The sequence below is a fragment of the Anabrus simplex genome, chromosome 14 (genome assembly GCF_040414725.1).
Source record: "Anabrus simplex isolate iqAnaSimp1 chromosome 14, ASM4041472v1, whole genome shotgun sequence".
Lineage (NCBI taxonomy): Eukaryota > Metazoa > Arthropoda > Insecta > Orthoptera > Tettigoniidae > Anabrus > Anabrus simplex.
Window position 1 is genome coordinate 54,260,177 of NC_090278.1, and position 26,137 is coordinate 54,286,313.

A 26,137-nucleotide genomic window follows, 5' to 3' on the forward strand; every position below is an offset into this window, starting at 1 on the left:
ACTCCTGTATTGTGCAAGACATGTAGAATAAGCAGTTTTGACCAACTGTATCTCCTGATTTTTATATCAAAATCTCCGAATTTTTGGTTTTGTAAAATTTGCAGGTATGTATACGAGGCTACAAGGCTAAATGTTTCACATCTGTATTCCCTCACAGGAAGTATGTGAGTGAGATGATCAGTCTCTGATGAGCCGTCCGAAAATAGTATGAACTCGCGCTCCACATGTGTGAATCACTCATGAACTTAGATGCCACTACTTAGCAAATGCATAGATTTATGAACTGCATCACGTGCCCGCACGATTATGTGAAGCGTAATGCTATTTTTATCAAGTAATAAATTAAAATTCACCAGAATTGTCCCCAAATGGCTCCTAAAATCTCTAGAAAAGTCACTAGTTACTATCTTTGCAATTCTGTCAATAAATTACAAGTAAAGGAGTGGAATCGGAGGTAAGGCTTTTTGCGGATGATGTTATTCTCTATAGAGTGTTAAATAAGTTACAAGATTGTGAGCAACTGCAACGTGACCTCGAAAATATTGTGAGATGGACAGCAGGCAATGGTATGTTGATAAACGGGGCTAAAAGTCAGGTTGTGAGTTTCACAAATAGGAAAAGCCCTCTCAGTTTTAATTAATGCGTTGATGGGGTGAAAGTTCCTTTTGGGGATCATTGTAAGTATCTAGGTGTTAATATAAGGAAAGATCTTCACTGGGGTAATCACGTAAATGGGATTGTAAATAAAGGGTACCGATCTCTGCACATGGTTATGAGGGTGTTTAGGGGTTGTAGTAAGGATGTAAAGGAGAGTGCATATAAGTCTCTGGTAAGACCCCAACTAGAGTATGGTTCCAGTGTATGGGACCCTCACCAGGATTACCTGATTCAAGAACTGGAAAAAATCCAAAGAAAAGCAGCTCGATTTGTTCTGGGTGATTTCCAACAAAAGAGTAGCGTTACAAAAATGTTGCAATTTTTGGGTTGGGAAGAATTGAGAGAAAGAAGAAGAGCTGCTCGACTAAGTGGTATGTTACAAGTGACTATTCTCATTTTGGTTCCGTATTGAAGTTGACGTATGTCTCAAGTATTATTACAATATTATAAGTCCACCTGTTCAATACAATACAATATGATCCACTATTTCATATGGTCAAATGTTTTTATACATAATACATAAAAGTCAAAGGTACATGTTTCACCCTCCTTAGGGGCATCATCAGCCTATATCAATCTTAAAAAATAATAATAATACATATACTTATAAATTATAGGTTAAAATGTTGAAAAATGGTTTCGTAAAACATTATACAATAACAACTAAAACAACGATAATGCACCAAAGTATGTTAAAAGAGAGTGAAATTAACAGTTTGAAGATTAAAACGTGATTAAACATGAGATTTTGAGAGTCTAAAACTAAAATGGATCCATATTTTTATAATATCATTAAGACTGTGAAAGCCTTGAGTATAAAAACAATCATCAAAGAGGGATGTATCTTCAATTCCCAAGTTGAATCCAAGGTGGTAAAATCACTTTCAGTTATTTAAAACGGAAGTATGAATGTAATAAACAAGTTTAAAATGTATATGATTGGGATATCTGAAAGTCGAGAAGAAAATGGAACTTCTGTAGAGGCGATGCTTGTGATAAAACGTATGTCAAAGCTAGCGGAGTTCGGAAATTATGGTAGTAGAATGGATCTAAAAGCTTGTCAAGTTGATATATAATTCCGTTGAAACATGTGTTGGAAGAAATGTTCAGGATTTTTCGTACGGAGCGTATTAAGTACGTCAGGTTGTTACAGCAACGCTAGCTTGACTCAAGCTTTAAACTTGTTTATTACATTCATACTTCCGTTTTAAATAACTGAAAGTGATTTTACCACCTTGGATTCAACTTGGGAATTGAAGATACATCCCTCTTTGATGATTGTTTTTATACTCAAGGCTTTCACAGTCTTAATGATATTATAAAAATATGGATCCATTTTAGTTTTAGACTCTCAAAATCTCATGTTTAATCACGTTTTAATCTTCAAACTGTTAATTTCACTCTCTTTTAACATACTTTGGTGCATTATCGTTGTTTTAGTTGTTATTGTATAATGTTTTACGAAACCATTTTTCAACATTTTAACCTATAATTTATAAGTATATGTATTATTATTATTTTTTAAGATTGATATAGGCTGATGATGCCCCTAAGGAGGGTGAAACATGTACCTTTGACTTTTATGTATTATGTATAAAAACATTTGACCATATGAAATAGTGGATCATATTGTATTGTATTGAACAGGTGGACTTATAATATTGTAATAATACTTGAGACATAAGTGGTATGTTCCGAGCTGTCAGCGGAGAGATGGCGTGGAATGACATTAGTAGACGAATAGGTTTGAATGGCGTCTATAAAAGTAGGAAAGATCACAATATGAAGATAAAGTTGGAATTCAAGAGGACAAACTGGGGCAAATATTCATTTATAGGAAGGGGAGTTAGGGATTGGAATAACTTACCAAGGGAGATGTTCAATAAATTTCCAATTTCTTTGAAATCATTTCGGAAAAGGCTAGGAAAGCAACAGATAGGGAATCTGCCACCTGGGCGACTGCCCTAAATGCAGATCAGTATTGATTGATTGATTGATTGATTGATTACTAAAATAGACTCCAAATCTAGCAACTTGTCTCTAGAATCAACTAGATTGATATGAACGAACACAAACATAGCACACAAGAATGAGAGACGGACAATCAAAATACGTGCCACGATATACAGGTTTCAATAAACATCGATATTTCATTTGAAAGCAGCCAATGAGCAGAGGACTTCCAGCCACTCGTATACAAAGCTGAAATAGCGGGATTTGAAAACAAATGTTTGAAGTTCACCAAAAAATAAGCTAAAATCAGGATAAATAATAGAATGTCAGGAGGCGGAAAAAACTGTTGAAAATCGGGTGTCTTCCACCTAAATCGAGAAAGTTGGCAGGTACGCAAATAACATCAACAGTGAAGACGGCTTCAAGTTATCAAATACTTGGAGGCCTGTACTCCAGAAATACATGCATAACACCACCATGGCACAGCGCGACACAAACTGTTGACAGAATGTGGTGAATCAGTAACTTCTTTCCCAAGCACCACAGCACAGCGCGACAATCCCCGAGTCCAGTTGGGGGGGGGCGTGCATAGTGCGGTCATGAATTCCACATTTCTTTGAAGAATTTCTTTGCTCACTGTCGGAGGCAGACCTTCATGTGCCCTGGTAAAGACCGATGGAGTTTGGCGGACAATTCAGCTTTGTTCAGTGTATATAAGTGGCTTCAATCCAGTTAGCATATTTATTTATTTTAATACAATGAGCCTCGAAAACCTATGTTCATTAATTAATAAAAAAAGTGTTATTTGCATTTGTTATATTGCAGAATGAATTTCTATATAACTGAGCAACATCCTGATCCGAAAGGAAAAAAAAGATGACATTTCAACAACATCCTACTCCCTACAGATAACAAATGTATAACACCATCAGGAATGTGACAACTCACATCTCTCAGATGAGGCTCCAGTGTTGCCGAATAAAATCCCATGCTAATGGCTGTTGCCATTATACTGAAGGAGTCCAGTAGAACAGCAGGAACCCTCAGAATCTGCATCAGTTGACCTGCAGAAAAAGGAATCATATGAATTAGACAAAAGTAATTGGTTACCTTCTCATTGGAGTCTTGTCTTCATAAAGACTGGGTTAGGGAATTTTCATTGTAAAGGTAGGCCATCTTGCCTACCATAATTCACAATCAAGTTTAGGAATTTTCATTACAATGGCAGACACTCATTCTCCACCTGCCTTTTTACAACCCGAGAAAGACTGGTTTTCCCAACTGAAATCAACACAGGTCATTACAATGACGTCAGTAGGAATGTTGCTATTAAATGAGAAACCACACATTTTCTCACTTTTAACGAAGAATACTACGCTGACAATCTATGCTATTATTCCGTTAACCAATCACTGTCTCAGAGTAGGGATCGAAGAGCTGGAATACCATGATGAACAAATGTGTTACCTACAATTAAATATCAGAAAATGTATGAACCAGAGGAGTGGCATGTTAAAGAAGAAAGTTCCTTAACTCCCCATCTACTTCCCGCCTATATTCTGGGAGGCTGTTATACTCAGTACGCAGCAGTAATCCCATCTATCGGGGATGAGTGGCAGCAGAAGAGACAGAGAACATCACAACAAACAATGGCGGTTGACGTGGCGTGCGGGGCTGCCACCGCTTGGCGGCGGATGCGCCGATCCTCGCGTGCTGACGTCAGTCGGGCTGCGCCTGGACCCCTCGCACGTGCCACATGTCCCTGCGCCAACCATCTTCGTCACAGGCGCTGCACCATGGACACATCCCTATGGGTATCGGCTGCGATTTGACGAAGCGACCAACCTGCCCTTCTCAGCCCGATCACCATACCCCTCGTAAAGTCGTCTGTCTGCTGGAAATGCCTCCGTTGACGGCGGCCTGGCATTCTTAGCTATACACGTGTCCTGTGGCACACGACAACACGTTCTACAATGACTGTCGGCTGAGAAATCACGGTACGAAGTGGGCCATTCGCCAACGCCGTGTCCCATTTATCGTTCGCTACGTGCGCAGCACAGCGGCGCATTTCACATCATGAGCATACCTCAGTGACGTCAGTCTACCCTGCAATTGGCATAAAGTTCTGACCACTCCTTCTTGGTGTTGCATTTGCTCTGTCAGTCAGTGTATTTTCGAACTGTGGAGAGCAGAAGCGACTGTATTGAGTGGGATACCGTTTATCTCTCTTCGTCCTCACAGCCCATTGTTCCGTTAATTCCTTGTTCTTTAAAGGAAATCTGAAACATAATCCGACAAATCATTACCGTGGCTTTCAGTACTTTCGCCGTGTAAGCATTAAAATGGGTTTAATTGCAAACAGATATTACAAAAAGGAATCTAGGCTATCACTCAGTAACAATTACTTAAAATACGATATATCTTTCGTTTATTACTCCGATTGGTACATTCTTGAAAGCGAGAATCTATCTTTTCACTTCTTAACACTTGCGAAAACTTACTATTGTCGTGGCCACCAAATTAGGCGGGTCAGAGAAATTACGCTGCTGTCAAGGTTATGTAGCAACTGGCGAAGAAATGTCTAACTGAACACATCATTTCGGAGCGCGAGGCAAGTTGTTCTCTCTCAAGCTCCTGATGTTATTCATACAATGTTTCAAAACAAATTATACTACAAGCTTCAGAAAAGACTGCTGATTTAAGCAATATAACTATTTTCCATATAAACCATTTTAAATAATTCTTAAAAATAAAATCTTGATCGAGTAAATTTAAATCCGTAGAATCTTGTATTGAAAATTTCAGTAAGCGGCCAAGTTTTTATTTCTCCAGTCAATAAAATTTTGTCTGCGGGAAAAATGTAAAAAATCGCCTGACATATTTTTTTAAAAATCTGAAACATATTTCCGCGAGTCTTGTAATTTTCCTGGAAAATGGCCCGGAAAGCGATCATGTAAATGTCGCTGGCTGAGGCAGTTCGGGGCGAGCGCGCCAGCACAGGCTGCAGGACGCCGTAAATACTTTCAGATTACATATTAATCTGTATCAGTTTTATTACACTGTAACTTTAAATATTTGAATACTGTATATTGTACTGATTAATATAGAAAAAGAACTACTTTAAAGAATAGGTTTACGTTAATTTACAATGAATTACGAATCGGTTTCTAGCTTCAAGCAGTCTAGGATTTCTTAGTCGCTGTCATCACTCATCTCACTATCTATCGAGTCGTCATTTACACTGATGACGAATGGCTCCATTCTTTCGTCCCTTATTATTTCCTTGGCCCAACGGTCTGTTTGAAGATTTTCCGCGCGATTGAAGCACTTTTCCCAATCTGTAGCAGTCACACGGTCGATGGCTTCTGACGTGAGTTTTTCTACGTCCTTTATTTTGAATGTCTTGTTCCTCTCTTCTCTCTTGACTTGAGCCCAAATCAATTTACATTCACTATCCATTTTAACTGCACTTACGGTGCGAGCTCAACAGCTGCATGACGGGGAATGACTCGGGTAAGGTGGCCTGGAGCGGATGGGCTTCAACTGCACGATCAGCGTTGCCAATCCGTGCCCGGAGGTAAGTGACTCTCGACCATCTGTCGCTTCGCCGTTCCCATATCTGACGACAGCGCAGTTTTCCTCACCCGCCTAATTTGGTGGCCGCAACAATAAATGAAATTGCCATGCATAATCTCAATGACACCTCAACACATGTTCTTGCGCCAACTCGCTTTGTTCTGACAAGCGTTAACATGGCCGCCCTTTATCAACTTGCTTCCGCAGGGAGCGCTGATGTCAAGCATACAGCCCCTCTATGTTATTCTAGCTCGTTGTTTAAGCCCTTATATTCGGTGTAGACATAAAAAAAAAAACATCTGAGGGCATTGATCCAAGGAACACATTACAGAAAGAATTATGTAAATTAATCGGCTAGGATTTGAATAAAAAAGAAAGCGAGTAAAGAAACAAGCTGCTTTTCCGGAACTGCATGTAGGCCGGAAGTTATTTTCGAAATTTGCTTTCGGCAAAATTGAGGAAAATGCTTGTTTTTACGTTTCAACATTAAAAACTAAGTAATATATTGTTCACGTACCTCTGGCTCGCAACCGGTTTGAGCCATCATTCAGCGTGGGCAGGGCGAAGTAGATGAAAACGCTATCCAGCATCAGAACGCTACCCATCACCATGAAGGGCAGGATGAAGCCCCCAGCCTAGAGAGAAGAAAACAACGTGTTACTGACACCAAACTGATTACATGCAATTTTGTTCTCTAACGAGGGGAATTCCCCACCAAGATTTCCTAGAAACTTGGGGTCCAAATAAGCGAACACATGTTTCGGCTTATCCGTAGACACTCGACTGTTTCCAAGAAAATGTCTGCCCAAGTTTCTGACGTGCTTTATTTGCCTTTTGAGCCGGCCCAGTGGCGTGGGGTGGTGTAGTGGTGCTGGCTCGAAATCCACTCACAGCCTACGTGATTAGAATTGAGGAGCTATCTGACTGTGAGATAGCGGCCCCGGTGTAGAAAGCCAAGAATAACGGCCGAGAGGAATCGTCGTGCTGACCACACGACACCTCGTAATCTGCAGGCCTTCGGGCTGAGCAGCGGTCGCTTGGTAGGCCAAGGCCCTTCAAGGTCTGTAGTCCCATGGGGTTTGGTTTTATTTGCCTTTTAGAGCGTAACAAGTTTACCGCGACTTAACACTTTTGCGCCCAGTGTTCAAATCCCTATTAATGAGTTTTTTGTTTGTTTCATTTATCCACTAAACGAACACAATTTTTTTGATGTCGTATTTACATATCTATTCAATTTACAAAATGAGATCATGAACAAGGTTACCTTGGTGCTCGCTCCACCTTGAAAGTCTAAGACAGGGCCTCTCAAACGCCCAAAATCTCACGCGTGCAAACTGAGGCGCAGAGTTCCTGTTCACAGAGCATCGGTCCTACTCAGCTCGGCTCAGACCAACGCTTCGTCTCTGGGCTACTCGGTAAGCTCGGAGCTACGGAGCAAGTAAGGAAGAGGGAGAGAGGCAGAGCGAGCGAGACAGGCGTAGGAAAAAAGAGAGACAGCGCTATTGCTCCAAATCGAGAAGTGGGGGTCTGCACTCTGGTCAACCTAGCGAAGTCGTCTTTTGCACCGCAATGCACCGGTGCATGCACCCTGAGAGACCCTGATGTAAGGTGTAAGATAAAAGACTTCGTCCAGTGGAGCGTTATCCGGAAACGAGCCCATAACGCTGGCAGCACTTCCTCGTTGGATAGCAATTCCTATCCGCTGCCTCAGGAATTCTGTTGAAGAGGAGTCTCCAGTGATTGCTGATAGTTGTTTGTCAATATCTGAAATCAGACTTTTAGCCTGACACCACGTCCCCATCGTTTCGACTGCGAATACCACGAAGATGTAGTTGTCCGTTACTGCTCTGTATCTTGCCCTTTTATTGCGCAGGCCAATTCCGCAGCAGAACCAGCAGCCTTGCAAGTGTGAGGCAAATGAGATGGTGCTAAAGGTGAGATCTGCCATTGTTCCATGGAACTAAAGTCGGACTTATGTCCATTGACCATTTCTATACGAATGTTTCTTATCAAGTTAATGGATACAAGGGCGTTATGTTGATTGTCAAATTACAACTGGCAAAAAGTGTTCTTTCTTTCTTAGTCAGTTTACCCACCAGGATTGGTTTTTCCCTCTGACTCAGCGAGGGATCCCACCTCTACCGCCTCAAGGGCAGTGTCCTGGAGCGTGAGACTTTGGGTGGGGGATACACCTGGTGAGGAGGACCAGTACTTCAACCAGGCGGCCTCACCTGCCATGCTGAACAGGGGCCTTGTGGAGGATGGGAAGATTGGAAGGGATAGACAAGGGAGAAGGAAGGAAGCGGCCTTAGCTTTAAGTTATGAGAAGTGGGAAACCACGGAAAACCTGAGGCTGAGTGTACCCCGTTCCATCCCTCGTACCCCTTTTCAAATTTCGTGGCAGAGCCGGGAATCGAACCCGGGCCTGCGGGGGTGGCAGCTAATCACACTAACCACTACACCACACAGGCAGACCAGAAAAAGTGTTAAGCATTTATTATGTATAACCTATGTATATGTGTGTTTTTTCATGGATTGCGATGTTTTCTAAGTTCACTCTTATATTGACGCTTCAGGGAGATACGGCGCATTTCCTTGGATGATACCGATCGTAGAAACATTGACATTTCGCATATCAAGAGCATCGTGCGGAAGCAGGTTTGCCAGAGTTATATTTCTGGGTGAGAATATCACTGAGGTTAGCGTGATTAGCTGCCACCCCTGGAGACTCGGGTTCGATTCCCGGCTCTGGAACGGGGTCCACACGGCCTCGGAAAGTCAACTGAGTAAAGGTGGCTTCGATTTCTAACTCAGCCCTCCTCAAAGTGGTTTTCCGTGGTTTCTCACTTCTCCTCCAGGCAAATGCCGGGATGGTACCGGTACCTAACTTAAGGCCACGACCGCTTCCTTGTCTATCCCTCCCAATCTTCCCATCCCTCTACAAGGTCCCTGTTCAGCATAGCAGGTGAGGCCACCTGGGTGATGTACTATTCCTCTAGAGTTGTACCCCCGACCCATTGTCTCACGCTCCAGGGCACTGTCCTTGAAGCGGTAGAGGTGGGATCCCTCGCCGAGTCCGAAGGAAAAACAGACCCTGGAGGGTAAATAGATTAGGGAAGAAAGAGATTATCACTGAAGGTTACTGAAGATTTCACGTGTTGGCAATAACTTTGCGACAAACCACGCATTACGGATCATTTTTCCAAAAACATTTTCAAGTTGTTTCATTCGGTTATTGATGTTTTAATCAATACCAGACAGAACATAGACGAATAAGGAAAAAGATATTTTAAAATACATAGGACAAAACCGTTCGTGTAGTAATCGTGTAGTAAATTAAACAACAACAAAAAAAAAAAGGACAATTCATCGGGATTTGAACACGGGGCGCAAAGGTGTGAAGCCGCGGCGAAAGCCATTGCGCCAACGCTTCGGTTAAACTTGCTACGCACTAATAGGCATGTAAAGCACGTCTGAAACTTCGACCGTCTTTTTCTTGGAAACTCTCGAGTGTCTACGAATAAGTCGAAACATGTGTTCGCTTATTTCGAACCCTCTTTCGGTGAGTGAAGTTTCTGGGAAATCGTGTTATACTTGGCGGATTTCCCTCGTAAGTATCGTGATTAAACTGGGAAAGCTGGAGGTCTGTATGACAAACTAAATATCACTGAATGGAAATACAGTACCTTCCTTTTGTACTGGCACGCTCTTGGCTACAGAGTAGTACAACGCGCAGCAGCCGACATTTGATTCGTGTACTATAGGTGGAGATTGTAGAATTTTGGCATTTTTAAAACAAATAATCTGAAGCATTTTGAAAATTAAATCTAGCATTTACTATAGGCCATACCATGCTAAGAAAACAGCATTGTTCTTATGAGAACAAGGTTGCCACATCGAACAGTTTTGCTCAACAGCATCAGAGGAACACTGCGGCACATATATTGGTGAAACTCAGAATTTAATTTCAAGATAAAAGGTGGAAGAAATTAAGCTGCAAATTATTTTCAGGAACTCAAAGGGACGGAGGGGTTTAGTGGAGGCTTGTTTTCGTTTTCACAGCATAACGGGAAGACGGCGGTGCATGAATAAAGTTCTAGATAAAAGTGAGTGAAAACTAAGCTGCAAATTATTTTTATGAAATCTAGGGTACATGGGTTGTAGAGGGGGCTTGTTAGGCTTTTACAGTGACAAGGGTAAACTACCACATATAAAAAACCTCAGAATTGAAGTTCAAGGCAAATTGGGGGAGAAAAGAGACAACAGATCATTTCTATAGATAGGGAGGGGGGAGCAGTTAATTGCATTTAACAAATTTGTCACGAAAAGAATGCTAACATTAAATGAGCTTGTGAAAGAAGTGGTAAAACAAGTGGTGAAAATAAAATTCGCTGAAGAAACAACAAGCTAAATAACGCCACTGAATCGAGCGTACCCACCTCGTCCATTCCTGGAGAAAGTTGCTGGACCATTCAGGAAGCGAGTTTCAAGAGAGCAGGGAAGATACAGAAAATTGTGAAATGGTGGAATTAATGGAGAAAATTCCAGGCTGGAAAGATGTTACTAGTGGTGATGTTTGAGAATGGATAGGGTAGGATGAAAACTGTGAACTTTTAGATAGTGAAATAGTTGCACTAATAAAAGACAACGAAGATTTTAAAATATATGAATCGGAAGACGAAGAAGACAACGGAAAACTTAAAAAAGATGACTCACAGTGAAGGATGACAGGCTTCTGAAGGCGCATCTGCTATGGACATTTTGCTTCTCCATCCATAGCAGATGCACCTTCAGCAGCCTGTGATCCTTCACTATGAGTAATCGTTTTTTTTTTTTTAAGTTTGCCGCATCACGACATTTTTTTCCTACAAACTAATAATTTAATAAGTTTTTTATGTACGTTTCTTCTTTAATTTTGAACCGTTATGTTAGGGTAAGTTGTATTTTTCTGTGTTCTGTATTGTGCTACAACTTTCATTAGAATGGTATAGAGTAAAATATTATGATTTGTGAATACCCCACCCCTTATTACGTAAAACTCTACACCCTTTCAGTCCACATTCGATCGAGTTTGCGGGACTCTTCTGTAACAGTTATACGAATCTTTGTAAAGAACAGTCCTGCAGCCATCCCAGTTTCAATTTCATCAACCACCGCTGTCCATAAGAATAGTTTTATTTTATACTCACAGTAAATAAGAGGCCGCCAATTGTAGGTCCAACGATATACCCAAGGCCATAGAATACTTCCAAAGTTGCCTAGAAAAGAAAAAAAATTAGAAGAGTAAAATTAGAAGGTATATTCAATAGGATAATCGTGCGAGATCGTCTATCACTGTTCGAGGGGGTATTTTAGAACAGACTGTAGTTTAAGGGATGTTGAGAAAACTTTGCGTGTTTATTTGCTTGTATATTTAATTTGTTTTGTGATTCTGAGGTTATTTAAATGCTAATCTTACACCGGCATTACACTATCAAAGAACTTGGATAACAACTTTGATCAATAATTTGATTAATGATTGACGCCATGTTGTAATCAAAGATACTACATCAAATATCTTTGACAAAACTCCTCATTCTTCTTTCCGAGAAGGCGGTATAAACAAAAATAAGCAGGCTCCCGCTCTAGTTGCGAGTACATGTGCAGTATTTTATAGGACTATTGTTAAGAAAAGCAAGAAAAGGAAGACGGAAGAAAAGTCTAAAATGTTGGGTTGAGGCCATGGGTTGCGAGGAGAAGCTTAATAGGAATTATCAATACAGTAATGAATAAATTTGAAAAATGAAGACCCGGAATCATACCGAAGATACATAAGAATGGATACAGACACATTTTAGAAGTTAGATGAAAAAGTTGTTCCATTAGTGGTGAAGCAAAATACACATTTAAGAATAGGTGCACAGTACGTATAGAAGAGCGGCTGGCAGTAACTCTTAGTTTTCTTGTCACTGGAGCACGTTCAAATACATTTACAATATATTGCACGTATTCCGGGAATTGTGGTTGAAGATGTGAGAAAAAAATAAACGTTTTGAAGACCCAATGAAAATAAAAATCCACAGCCTGTTTCCAGTCATTCGACCGGGTCAGGAATGGAATGAATGAAGCCCCCATCTAGCGGCGAAGATAGGAAATGTGCCGGCTGCCGAAGCCTGTCGCACTCCTCTGGGGCTATGATTAATGACTGACAGATGAAATGTTAATGGAGAGTGTTGTGGGAATGAAATATGACAGGGAAAACCGGAGTATCCGGAGAAAAACCTGTCCTGCCTCCGCTTTGTCCAACACAAATCTCACATGGACTGACCGGGATTTGAACCACGGTATCCAGCGGTGAAAGGCCGGCGCGCTGCCGCCTGAGCCACGGAGGCTTCTCTGAAGACCCAATACTAGGCTGAAAATATGACTGTAATTGTTGATATTATTTCATGTTTGCAATTATAAAACTAACACGGGAAGGGCGCGTACTGGGGAATCGCTGATCTTACGTAAATTTTGCACACACGTTAAATGAGCCAAGAATAACACAATGGTAAAAATACTTCTTTCGTAAATTAATTCGTGCGACCTACAGAAAGCGTTAAAATTCGTACGTTTAAATTGGCGCGCTCGAGTACCCAGCACTGCACCGGGTGTTGGGTTAACTCGTTGACAGGCCGCTACTCCATACTCGACCCACAACTAGCACTATCCAACAGCTGGTTTGAGGCCACGCTGACATACGCTTCAGTGGCGTATACTGGCATCAAGACCTGGGATACCAATAGACTGATGGCTGGTTTAGTGAACGCGAAGCTTTAAGCGATTTGAGGTACAGCCAATAGCCAACGGGGAAGTCTACTGTGTTGTCAAGGCTGCTTCACAAACTACTGCCCTGACCTCTGCTACTGCCAATGCTCAACACCTGATCAGTGCAGATGGTAGACTATGGTTTAGCAAATGAAAGTCCAGCTTTGTGGCTAAATGGATAGAATGCTTGCCTTTGGTCCGATGGCCCCGGTTCAATTCTCAGAATCAACCCCCTCGTATTGGCTTGGGGACAGGGTGTTTATGACGTCTTCGCCATTCATTTTAATCTAATTAGGTCACCACCAAGCCTATACAGATGACATGCGCCGTCATTATTATTATTATTATTATTATTATTATTATTATTATTATTATTGAAAAATGAAAACCTACAACCTGTTTTCCAGTCATTGACCGGGTCAGGGATGGAATGAATGAAGCAGACATAAGCTATTAGTACGATGGGGTCGCCACTCCCAAAGTGATTTATTAATGACTGATAGATGCTATGAAATGAGAATGGAGAGTGTTGCTGGAATGAAAGGTGACAGGGAAAACCGGAGTACCCGGTGAAAAACCTGTCCCGCCTCCGCTTTGTCCAGCACAAATCTCACATGGAGTAACCGGGATATGAACCACGGTATCCAGGTATCCAGCAGTGAGAGGCCGACGCGCTGCTGTCTGAGCCACGGAGGGTATTATTATTATTATTATTATTATTATTATTATTATTATTATTATTATTATTAAATAAAAATTTTGAATTTTACAGCATTGCCAGCGGTTGTACCCCCTACCCATCGTTCATTGGTATATTAGCTTCCTCAGGAGATCAGTGGTAGTGTGCGACCTATGATCACGGGTTCGATTCCAACCAGTAAAAACCTGAAATACTGTGTTGTAGGCTAGCAGATCTACTTATAACGAGAAAACTATATTACTCCTATAACAACAGCCCTGCAGTGTCTTCCTACAAGGATGCAGAAGTAGACGGGAGTGAAATACCCGCACTCTCTTATCTACAGTATATCATTAAGGGCCAGTTGTACGAACAAGGAATAAAGCTGGGATAACTCTTATTCCAGCGTTAGCGCCAGAAACCAGTTGTACGACGACTGGACAATCAGAAGTATGAGGCGAGGAAGTATATACGATGAGTAACGCATAGTTAATAGTTAGCAGTGGCGAACGGACGGAGCGAAGCCTAGCACACCTATCCCCCGGTCCCTGCACCTATCGCACATACAAGAGGTGCGAGGTGCGGCGAGGGGAGAGGGACGCAGTGCCTGGGCTGCGAGATCAGTCTCCGATGCCCTGCTCTCAGAAATACGTACGACCATTTTTCTCATTACTTTCAAGTTTTGTAAGTTGAACAATGTGTCAGATGCTTACATTATAATGTGCTTTAGATTTCCATCATTCTCATTCGAGATTTGGGCTTCACCGATAGCCTTGGTAGCCCTCAGTATACGCCATTGATACGCTTAAAAAGGAAGGCTGTTCAACATTAGAGAAGTGATAAGCGGGGCCCGCTTTCGTTTTCGTCGGTGAAACAAAAGTTCCATCGTGTCAAAAGCAAAAGGGACTTATTTGTGGGAAAAGCATGTAAAGAACAGTGGGACGCGCCGTGACAAATTGAGGGCAACAGCAAGTTCCGTCAGGAAAAAAAAAATGGACTTGTGCCATCAAAATAATGAAATAATTCACGATGTGACTATCCAGCAATGGGCTATGCAAGTTGTTCACGCGCGAGGTTTAAAGCATGCCACACGTAGGCACGTAACTTTAAGAAGCGCTGTGGTATTGTGTCACGGAAAGTAACGACGAAAAAGCAGACCAACAAAGAAGTAGAAACCATGACAGCAGCAGAAATACTCTTAGAAGAAGTCGCTCGACGAGTGAACCAAATCCAGTAGATACAATACGCGACAGTCTGCTAGATATCGAGGGACAGCGATTAGAGCTCTGTCTAACGGAGTGACCTGGAGTTACTGATTTTGTCATAAGAGCACGTGTATTTGTTTGTGAAGTTTTTGGCGTTGTTTATGCGTTTGTATTAAGTTGATGTAAGTAGATAGTAGCATGTGTCATTCCTTTATATCTCCTCTCAATATGAGTGAAAAGATATGTGCTGTGTTTGGCTGCAATAACTATGAAGTGCAGAAGGATTCACGGTCTCCCCCTTCCCTGGTGACAAGACAATGCAAGTAAATATTGTGTTTGCATATATATTCTTCCAGTTGTAAAGATATTTTTATAGCACTCCTTAAACTTCTGACCTGCGCGACCCATATATTAACTGCCTTAAAAATAATAAGCTTATTTTATTTTATAGTGCAGCAGTTAACCTTCAATATCGATGTGTTGTAGGTGTGATCTGTGGGTTTTGACTTAATTCAGGAAAATGCATATGCATATGTGTGGCTGGTTGTGTTCCAAATTACCCCATTTGGAATGCCATAATGCGTTGTCAAGCACTGAAGAAAATATGGGTGACTTAAGAAATGTACATAGTTTGTTGAAACAATATGACGATACAAATTTGCTTTATCCTAATGTAATGGCAAGTAATGCTTATAGGGAAATTTTTAATGTTTTTGAGCAGGGCCTCCCAAACGCCCAAAATCTTACGCGTGCAAATTGAGGCGCGGAGTTCCTGTGCACAGTGCATCGGTTCCACTCGGGTCGGCTCGGACCAACGCTTCGTCTCTGGGCTACTCGGCTAAACTCGGCGCAACTCTGCTCAACTCGGCTCGGATTTGGAGCGCTACGAAGCAGGTGAGGAAGAGGGAGACAGGCGGAGCGAGCGAGACAGGCGTGGGGAAAGAGAGAGACAGCGCTATTGCTCCAAATCGAGGAGTGGGGGTTTGCACTCTGGTCAACCAAGCGAAGTCGTCTTTTGCACCGTGCACAGTGCATGCACACTCTGAGAGGCCCTGTTTTTGAGGTAAATTTATAGATTTTCTTTCTGTTAGTAGGCTTCAAGTTAAGAGGAAAATTGTCCAGCTCTTAAATGTTATTTCATTGAATCGTGTGTGTAAGGAATGTGCCGATATTTTTATTGACAAGTGCCTTAATGTGATGATACAATGCTTTTTAAATGAGAAAAATGACAAATCTAGCCGTGAAAGTTCAGGCAGGAATGCTAAAGCTAAAAACGTAATGCATAAATGAAAGATCAAGCACTTTCACAGCAGTCTATTTCACATCTTGATTACATGTCTGATTTCAGTCTTTAAATAATAACTACCGAGCTCGATAGCTGCAGTTGCTTAAGTGCGGCCAGTGTCCAGTAATCGGGAGATAGTGGGTTCGAACCCCACTGCCGGCAGCCCTGAAGATGGTTTTCCGTGGTTTCCCATTTTCACACCAGGCAGATGCTGGGGACTGTACCTTAATTACGGCCACGGCCGCTTCCTTCCCACTCCTAGCCCCTTTCTGTCCCATCGTCGCCATAAGACCTATCTGTGTCAGTGCGATGTAAAGCAACTTACAAATAATAATAATAATAATAATAATAATAATAATAATAATAATAATAATAATAATAATAATAATAATAATAATAATAATAATAACCACCTGTTAAATAATTCTTCATTCATTTATCCAGAATTGCTTCAGCAACTTTGAAGTTAATATCTTAATAGCACTTTCTTTCTAGACGTAATTTATTTATCCATTTCTGTATACACATTTCTATTGATGTTTGAATTTAGCGCGAATTTTCAGGTCACGCCACTAGGAGCGCCACTTGTGAATTGTCTCCCATTTTAACAAGGCTAAATCCGGAAGTGTCGCGTAAGTGAACCCAGCACGCGCCGCAGTCCTGCGTAGCCAAGCGCGCCAATTCAATCATGGAAACTTTCAGTAGGTCGCATAAATTAATTTCCGGAAGAAATGTCTTGGCCGTTGTGTTATTCTTGGCTCATTTAACGTGTGTGCAAAATTTACGGAAGATCTGTGATTCCCCGGTTCGCGTCCTTCCCTTGTAAGATTCACTACGCACAGATAATTAATATCAGACAAGTTTTGGGTCCTGAGAACGTTAACTTTTTCTCACATCCTCAACCGTAATTCCCGGCGTTGCCATATCTCTCTACTTCTTTAATCGCAATTCTCTGTTTTATAATGTTTTATTCTAATTTCCTTGATCCAAGTTAATTGAATCCAAGCTCTTTGATAGTGTAATGTCGGCCTTATTAGTGAGGTACTTACGAATGTAGTAGCAACAGAATCTGGAAAGACGGTCGCTGTGATAGAGAAGGCAGCGGTTATGGCAGCTGAGGAACCCACAGCCTCTATGATCCGGAGCAGGAAAGAGAGGCTGATGAATTCTACATGGCTTGTTACTAAATCTAGAAGGCTGTGAACAGACAAGAATGATCACCATTAATATTAACTGGGCTAATGATTTATACATGGCTTGTTACTAAATCTAGAAGGCTGTGAACAGACAAGAATGATCACCATTAATATTAACTGGGCTAATGAATTACACATGGGCTGTTACTAAATCTAGAAGGCTGTGAACAGACAAGAATGATCACCATTAATATTAACTGGGCTAACGAATTCTACATGGCTTGTTACTAAATCTACAAGGCTGTGAACAGACAAGAACGATCACCATTAATATTAACTGGGCTAATGAATTACACATGGGCTGTTACTAAATCTAGAAGGCTGTGAACAGACAAGAATGATCACCATTAATATTAACTAGTGCTCCGCAGCACTTGTTATAAATACGTCATATGTGTACCAAATTTGGTTGAGAGCATGCTGGAACATTCCCATATACATATATCATTTCGGTTATTTTGTTCATTTTATTTTTCACCCCTTCTCACTCCCCATGCCGATGATGGCCGAACTTAGGCTTCAGTGCCATTCGAAGTGTCACTATTCATCTCAACGACCCCGAAAACTGTGGATGCAGAACGAATACAGGCCGTTTTCCATTATTTTTCCATGTCACTCCTTGCTATAGGTCATTCCACGTTAAGAAAACAGTATTGCTCTTATGGTAACCTTGTCGAACAGCTCTGCTCAATAGCATCATGGGGAAATACTTATACTTAACCGTCGCTACAGTCCTTGAAGGACCTGGGCCTTGTCGATCATTTGTCTCCCCCAGTCGTCTCTAGAATCGGCCAGCTTTTTCCAGTTCCGCATTCCTAGTCTTCTTAAATCCGTCTACACCGTTTAGCCATCGTAATCTTGGTCGTCCCACTGAACGACTTTCCTCGGGCTCGGTGACTAGCACCTTCCTTGGCACTCGCTGTTCCTCCATTCGCTGCATATGTCCCAACCACCGTAATTTTCTAACCTTACTACTGACGGATTCTTATAGAGTTCATACAGCTCTTCGTTGGTCCTAATTCTCCATCCACCCTTTCCTTATACTAGACCATGTATCTTTCTCAGCACTTTTCCTTCCCATGCATCCAAAGTATTTCTAATTTGTTGTGGAATTGTCCATGTTTCCGATCCATACATAACTACAGGTTTCATAATCTTCTATACACTCTCATCTTCAGCTGCCTTGAGATGTTTGACGATCGCAACAAGTTATGGAAACATCACGGGGAAATGGTGGCACGTAAATTTGTGAAACTCAGTACTTAGGTTCAAGATAAAAGGTTGATGCTGATGATGCTTGTTGTTCAAAGGGATCTAACATCGAAGGTCATCGGCCACTAATGGTAAGAGATGGACGACATGAGATGATAAATAAAAAAAATTAAAAGTTAGAAGATTAAAATGCATCCACTGACTAGAGTTTAAAATAAATTTATAATGAAAAAATAATTATGAGATTAAAACAATCAGTGGATCTAATTTGCAATGACTTATTTCTAATAAAAGGATATAAAATAGAGGTGATAATGGAATAAGGCATTGCCTGGACAGTCCGATATATATGTATACATATAATTCATGGGATGAGTTAAAATAACACATTAAAATACGCAACATGAACTAAAATTGAGTCAATGGGATAAAAGCGCAGTCGACAAAAAATACACTATAACAAGAACAATATTACATACGAGAAAAAAGACCAGTCACTCATGAAACTGATGAGGTCTGCGGACTGCTCGTCATCGCGCAGGATGAGGGAGATGGTACGCGGGAGTTTTAGAGTTAAGATAGCAGAAACTGAGCTGAAAATAATATTCATGAACTCTACTGGATTGGGGGAAGGGTTGTTATAGGGTATCATTTCTATTTTCACAGCATGCTGGGAAGACGGCAGAACATACATTTGTGAAACTCAGTTTTTAAGTTCAACAAAAAAGGAGGGAGCAAATAAGCTGCAAATTAAGCACAATTTACTTTTCTTTCTTCCTCAGCCTCATCCATAAAATAAATCACTTTATTCATTTTAAAGATAGTTATCGCACACGTAGGCTGATTAATCACATAAAGCTCACTCAACACAAGAAACGTACGCACTGACATAATGACTAAAAAGACATGCGCAACACATAAATAGACGACTTAAGCTGCCAGGATGCACATAGTAACGGTTTACGCGTTTACATGTACCAGAGCGACACAGAAGGGAAATGAAAAACGCAACAAAGCGATGGCTGTTCTCGCTATTGTGCTTACTCCCTGTGAATGTATTTATGAAATAGAAAAGATTAATCAATTATTTAAATAACGTATGCGCAAAAAATGCCTTATCCTTTTTACTTTCATTAATAATACAATATAAAGTACATTATAATATTCCTTAATCACGAGGAATTTTGGAAGTCTAAGAAGGAGTGTGTTCGCTCCTTGTAGCTCCATAAGAGCAATACTGTTTTCTTGATGATGATGATGATGATCCGTGTTGTTTAAAGGGGCCTAAAATCGAGGTCATCCGTCCCTAATGGTACGAAATGAGACGAAATGAAATGAAAAATTAAAAGTCCAAAATCCTCCACTAACCAGAATTCAAAACGTGAGGACGAAGAATGAACGAATGGATATGAATTTAAAACAATCAGTGGATCCGACCCGCAATGCCTCACAGTCACAGAAACTGACCAAGGGACTGCCTCTTTAGCAGAATAGGTGATGCTTGTTGTCTAAAGGAGTCCAAAATCCAAGTCACCAGCCCCTCATAATGGTACTTATCACTAGGAAAGTAGACGGTGGTATTTGTCTTGTTGCGGTACTAATCAAAAGTAGCGTAGACTCGCGGTATTCCACACATTATGGTACTACTCATAGGGGAAGAAATTCGCACATGTAATACAGACCTATGGTGCTTCGCACATTGCAGCGACATTTACAGGCAACGCAAACCTATGGTGTTCATCACATACGTGTACTAACCACAGGGATCCGCACTACCCCGTGGTGTTCCTCGTATAGTGGGTACTAATCATAGGCAAGCCAGAACTGTGGTGGCGCTCATATAGTGGTACTAATCACAGGTGCTGTACAAGCCGGCAACGCACTCTGTAGCTACTAATCACAAACCTATTTTGTACCTAACATAGTGGTACTATGCACAAGTAAAATTGATCCATGGTGTTCCCCACGTGATGGTACTAATCACAAGTAGTTTCATCGTTCTAATACAATCATCCTTTGGTCGTCCCTTTTAGTCGCCTCTTACGACAGGCAGGGGATACCGTGGGTATATTCTTCGTCTGCGTCCCCCACCCACAGGGCACCTGGGACGCGCCACTTGGGAGTATCACTCTCCCCCTGCTACGCCAGCGTAGTAGGTTCGTGGAATACTGTTTTCTTAACATGGAATGATCTATAGGGCTTTTTGTTTCATAAGGTGCACGATTCCCCCCCGTCCCCTTCCTTATGTTCTCGCAAACCAAAATATTGTGCTCCTTCAACCGCTCAATCAACTCAATATTTCTAGCCGTCGTTGTTGATGCTTTGACAAGAATGACCGAGTGAAATGACAAAAACCGCGGAAAGAACTGAGCACAATACAACACACAGATAATAGCACGTGGTTCCAGAAAGCAACAGATCGACAACACTGGTAACCGAAACTGGAGTCCAACGCGCTCTATCGGAGCGATCGGCTGCCTATGATTGGCTGTTTATTAATTCACGTAGCCTCCGCTAAAAGACAGCGCTCAAACGTCAAGTCGAATCTCATAAGAACTGAACTAAGACCGTATGCAACCCGCTAAGTACAGGAAGTATTGCCTGCTAGGGTAAGCCTTCGCCTGCAATTATTGGGGTAATCATTTAATGATTTTATGATTACTGAAACTTGAACGTATAGACCTATCAATACTTGATGATTCACCGGCAGGTAATTCCGGAGAGAATAAAACAAAAATGAAGAAATTTCGCCCTGTAAAACAGACGGTCGGACTGGACAAAGCTGTTTTTAGTCAACTCTTTTAATCTATAGATAGGATATAGAAGAATCAGTATCCGGTTTAAAAATTTATATAGTACAAATTCACAAGGGTCAACCGCCTATCCCCGTGATGTAGAGGTACTGTGTCTGGATCTTACCTGGAGGCCCCGGGTTCGATTCTCGGATAGCTCAGATATTTCAATTCTAACCGGATGAGGGTGTCCTCGACACGCTAATATCCGTATACCTGACTAGGCAGTAATAGTCTTGGCAAGCCTGGGCTAAAAACGGGCACTTTGGGCTCCAAGATGACTGCCGTCCGCATATTTCATTCTCAGAATCCAATATGGAGTTTTTCACATAGTTTATTTCAAGTGAATCAAGATATTCTAAATAATAGTTTTCTTCTTTTTGTACTGATTGTTCACAAACAAACAAACAAACAAACAAACAAACAAACAAACAAACAAATCTTCATTACAGAAACTAGCTCTGGAGTCTCGTTTAGTTTCACAACTATCATCATTATCTACAGTGTGGTCTGAAAAACAAGATTGGTGCTCTCAGCCTGTTCGCCGCGCCATATCGTTCATGCATGATGAGGCTCTAGCGTATTTCAGTTGGCCTGGGCGGTCTCTTGACCTTAATCCACTGGACTTTCATCTGTGGGTACACATGCAAAGTGTGGTCTACGCTACTCCGGTTAACGACTTCATCAAAAACTTGAAACAGCGTATCAATAACGTCTGTACAGCTGTTCGACAGGATTATTAAGGTACGGTAAGCACGCATTGTCATCTTACACTATTATAAATTACGAGTAGCGAGTGTAAAAGTATTCGTACGACCCCGCATCTTTTAGAAAATAATGACTTTTTCATACGTTTAGGTAGGTTTATGGATTGGAAAAAATCATTCATTTAGTATTCAAATAACTTTATTAATTTTGAAATCAACACATTGTCCTAAACTTGTAAAAAAAAAAAAAAAAAAAAAAAAAAATCACACACAAATTTTCGTTTGAGGACCCGCAAAAAGTATTCGTATGACCCCCGGTTTCGCGACTAAAATCAGCCCTCCACTTCTTGCTAATGACGTTGTGCATCCTATTGTGGCTCGGACGTAGCCCATTCATTCATTTCGACTCGGATGTTGACAGGACACCATTCGAGTGCATTCACACGTTGTCACAATGGGGAGAAAGAGTCCAGAAACTACTCCCAGCGAACGAAAAATCATTATCCGCCTTCACAACGAGACATGGTCGCTCAGAAGGATCGCACAAGCAGTTAGGGGCCTAAAGTCAATAACAAGCCTAGAACTGGACGACCCGGGCCCTGACAGAGGCAGACAGGCGCTCCATTGTCCGAGAAGTGAATAAAAATCCGCGATGCAGTGCCCCGAAAATTGCTGCTGAGGTGGAACGGCGAGGTGCTAGTGTGAGTGAGTCGACAGTGTGCAACACCCTTCGTCAAATGGACCTCCACGGGCGTCGGTGGTATAAGAAGTTGTGTGTGAGCAAGGTTAATCGTCTGAAACGGCTACGCTTTGCCACGGAGCACCGAAACACAAGTCTGGAGGTCTTCAACAGGACTGTCTGGACTGAAGAGAGCAAGCACAACATCTTTGGGTCAAACGGGAGCCTCCAAGTGTGGCGGCAAGAGAACATCGAGCGGCAGCAGCGGAACCTGATTCCTACTATGAAACATGGAGATGGTTCAGTGATGGTGTGTGTTGTATGTCCGTCGCGCCCTTCTCGATCCGCCAGCCAGCTACACGCGTGCCAGTGTGTTATTCTTCGAGCCTCGACGCGCAGCCCTCAGTGCGCGTGCCTGGAACGTTGTGTGTGCTATAAAAAGGAGCTCCTAGCCTGTCCAGGGAGCTCTGGCTCTCAACACACCTGCTCTGGTTGGAGAGGGGAAAACATATCACACACGCCCGAAATTTTTCGGCTGGGTGGCCATCATCTTTAATAGCCCACTCAGTCGGCCCAATATAAACACAAACAGGCAGACGCCTAGTTGGCAGTCGCCTATCCTCATCATGACCTACTGCCTCATCCCTGGCGTGGAACTCCACATTCCCGAAGATCACATATTTGAAGACCTCCAAGCAGACGACGTTCCAGTTCTCAACGCCTTCAGACTACAGGACGGTCAGACCGCAACACCATCTACTCACGTTTTAGTCCAACTAGAAGGAGAAGCAGCCCAACGCCGCCTGTTCACCACCGGAGCAAACATCCATAATAAAACCTACGCAGTGGTGCCAACCCCCCCATGCATCCTGAACCAAATAAAAGCCGACCCTTATCACATCCCCATCATCCAGGTGCCCCCATCGCCCCTACCAACCTTACCCACACCCACAACAACAACAACAACAACAACAACTACCCTCACAACCATAACTCCGTCAACTTGTACCCCCTCCCCAGACATATTCACCACCGTCACAACTTCCCACCCATCCTCAGTAATGTCATCATCCCAGCAGACCCCAGCCACCCCACCACTGCAATTTCCGCCGGACGCCGCAGTCTCACCACCAGCAAACCAACAACAGACGCCCCCACCAGCCGTCTTCAGCTGTGTACTACGTGGGATATCTCCAGAAGTTACCGAGCAGAACATAATCCAAGAACTACGGAAAACTGGAGTCAATGTACTTAGAGCCATCAGAATTTACAACAGCCATGGACCTACTTTCATGATGCGCCTCCAGATGCCCAGTAAAGAAGACGCCCAGCACCTCATCAGTACCGGCGCACAAGTCTATGGTCGCCGCCATCGAGTAGAACCCTCCCACTCCCCACCCCTACCCCCACGAAACCGCCAACCATCGATCAATTCACACCGCCGCCCCCAGCCAACCCTCCCCTGTGTTCCCCCATATCTACAACAAACTCCGTTCCCTCTCCCAACTGGACCCATCCCTCTACCTCTCCAAACATACGACCTTCTTCGCCTCCTCATTCTATCTCTCCATAACATCACCACCACCCTCCAGTTCCTAACCTCCCATAGCTACCCCGGACCCTACGTCCGACCGACTTAGGCACATCATACTCATCTTTAAGAATTGTATCACCTCATCCATCAGTGCATTGTAAAACTCACCAAAATATCAATAAAGTCTTATATACCAGCACTTAGACAAGACGCAAATCCTCTCCCATCTCCTAACTCTCCACATCCTTTACCCACCTCCTTCTTCCATCACATCTCCCCAACCCGCCCGCATCTCTTGGCCAGAGAGAGGGCGACACCCTCTAGGTGGCCCGCCCCACCCCTTCAGGGTGGGGAATGAAAGCATTGAAGCAGCAGCTGTCCAGGCCCACTGACCCCGGTGTCCAGCTCCAGAATACACCCTACGTCGAGCACGGAGGCTACTCCTCTTGAAAATGTGCTTCGGCCAGGTGGACTGAATTTCTGGCAGTAAGAGGTCTCACCTCGGGTCACCGCTCCTCTTGCTTGTTCCACTGTCCATGTCCAGTCTTACCATTATATGCCACTATCATTCCCTAGCTAATGCAAGCTCCCATTATCAACTTAGTTTCGCTAAGTAGGAACTCTTCAGTCATTGAACTTACGTTAATGAACTCAGACACTTCAACAAGGAAGGATTCTCTGAGATATTTACGTCAGTGCTTCTGATAGTTTTCGACTATCAAGAACTTTTCATGTCACAAGGACTATCTTTCCGAGATAGTAGTGAATGTGAATACTCCAACGTGTATATAGTGTACAAAAGACAGACTCTTTCTCCAAATTCATAGTTCATTTTGCTTCGAGATAACTTTCAGTTTTGTTAGTGTAAATATTGTAATTTTACATGTGAAGCAAATAAAGAAGTTGTGTTTTTGTAAACCCAACCTTGTTTACAACAGTGTGGGGGTGTATGAACGCTAAGGGAAATTTTCATTCCGTTGAAGGCAAGATGGATCAACGAATGTACATCAATATGTTGAAGCAAAACTTACTGCCAGTTTTGATAACATGGACTGGGAAGTGATTATCTTTTCCAATATCCGAAACACAAAGCTAGAGATATCAAGCTCTGGTTGTTGTACAACACTCCTGAACGCTTGGAAACCCCTCCCCAGTCCCCTGAACTAAACCAAATTGAACATTTATGGCACTACCTTCGAACAAAAATTAGGTCTAGACGCATTTCAAGCAAGGGAGATTTACCAAATGTTCTCAAGGAGGAATGAGAGAAAATACCCCTTCCTATTGTGCTAATTTAGTAAAATAAATGCCCAACCGCACCCAAGCTGTCATAGCCGCCAAGGGCAATCCTAAAAAATATGGATTTCCATGGACTGAAGGAGAAATTTACGGAAGACAGGGGTTGTACGAATACTTTTTGTTTGCCCTAAAAGAGATGTTACCGGGCGAGTTGGCCGTGCGCGTAGAGGCGCGCGGCTGTGAGCTTGCATCCGGGAGATAGTAGGTTCGAATCCCACTATCGGCAGCCCTGAAAATGGTTTTCCGTGGTTTCCCATTTTCACACCAGGCAAATGCTGGGGCTGTACCTTAATTAAGGCCACGGCCGCTTCCTTCCAACTCCTAGGCCTTTCCTATCCCATCGTCGCCATAAGACCTATCTGTGTCGGTGCGACGTAAAGCCCCTAGCAAAAAAAAAAAATGTTATTTGTTTCTTACATTTTTACAAGCGTATGACAATGTTTTGTTTTCATATTGTTTATGGAATGAATAAAGATATCTGAATACTACATGAATTATTTTTTCAATCCATAAACCTACTTAAGCGTATAAAAAATTCGTTATTTAAAAAATAGGTGGGGTCGTACGAATAATT

At 42.2% G+C, this 26,137-nt stretch overlaps 1 protein-coding gene across 4 annotated transcripts in view; it reads right to left on the minus strand.

Moving 5' to 3' along the window:
* Positions 1–26,137, minus strand: part of LOC136885569 (MFS-type transporter SLC18B1) — a 186,227-nt gene that overhangs the window by 16,510 nt on the left and 143,580 nt on the right. For all 4 annotated transcript variants that reach the window (XM_067158213.2, XM_067158216.2, XM_067158214.2 and 1 more), the window contains exons 5-8: positions 17,194–17,341; positions 11,376–11,444; positions 6,704–6,821; positions 3,559–3,674 (exon numbers count right to left, since the gene is read on the minus strand). In XM_067158213.2, coding sequence (XP_067014314.2) covers positions 3,559–3,674; positions 6,704–6,821; positions 11,376–11,444; positions 17,194–17,341 — 451 coding nt within the window. The remainder of the gene's footprint in view (positions 1–3,558; positions 3,675–6,703; positions 6,822–11,375; positions 11,445–17,193; positions 17,342–26,137) is intronic.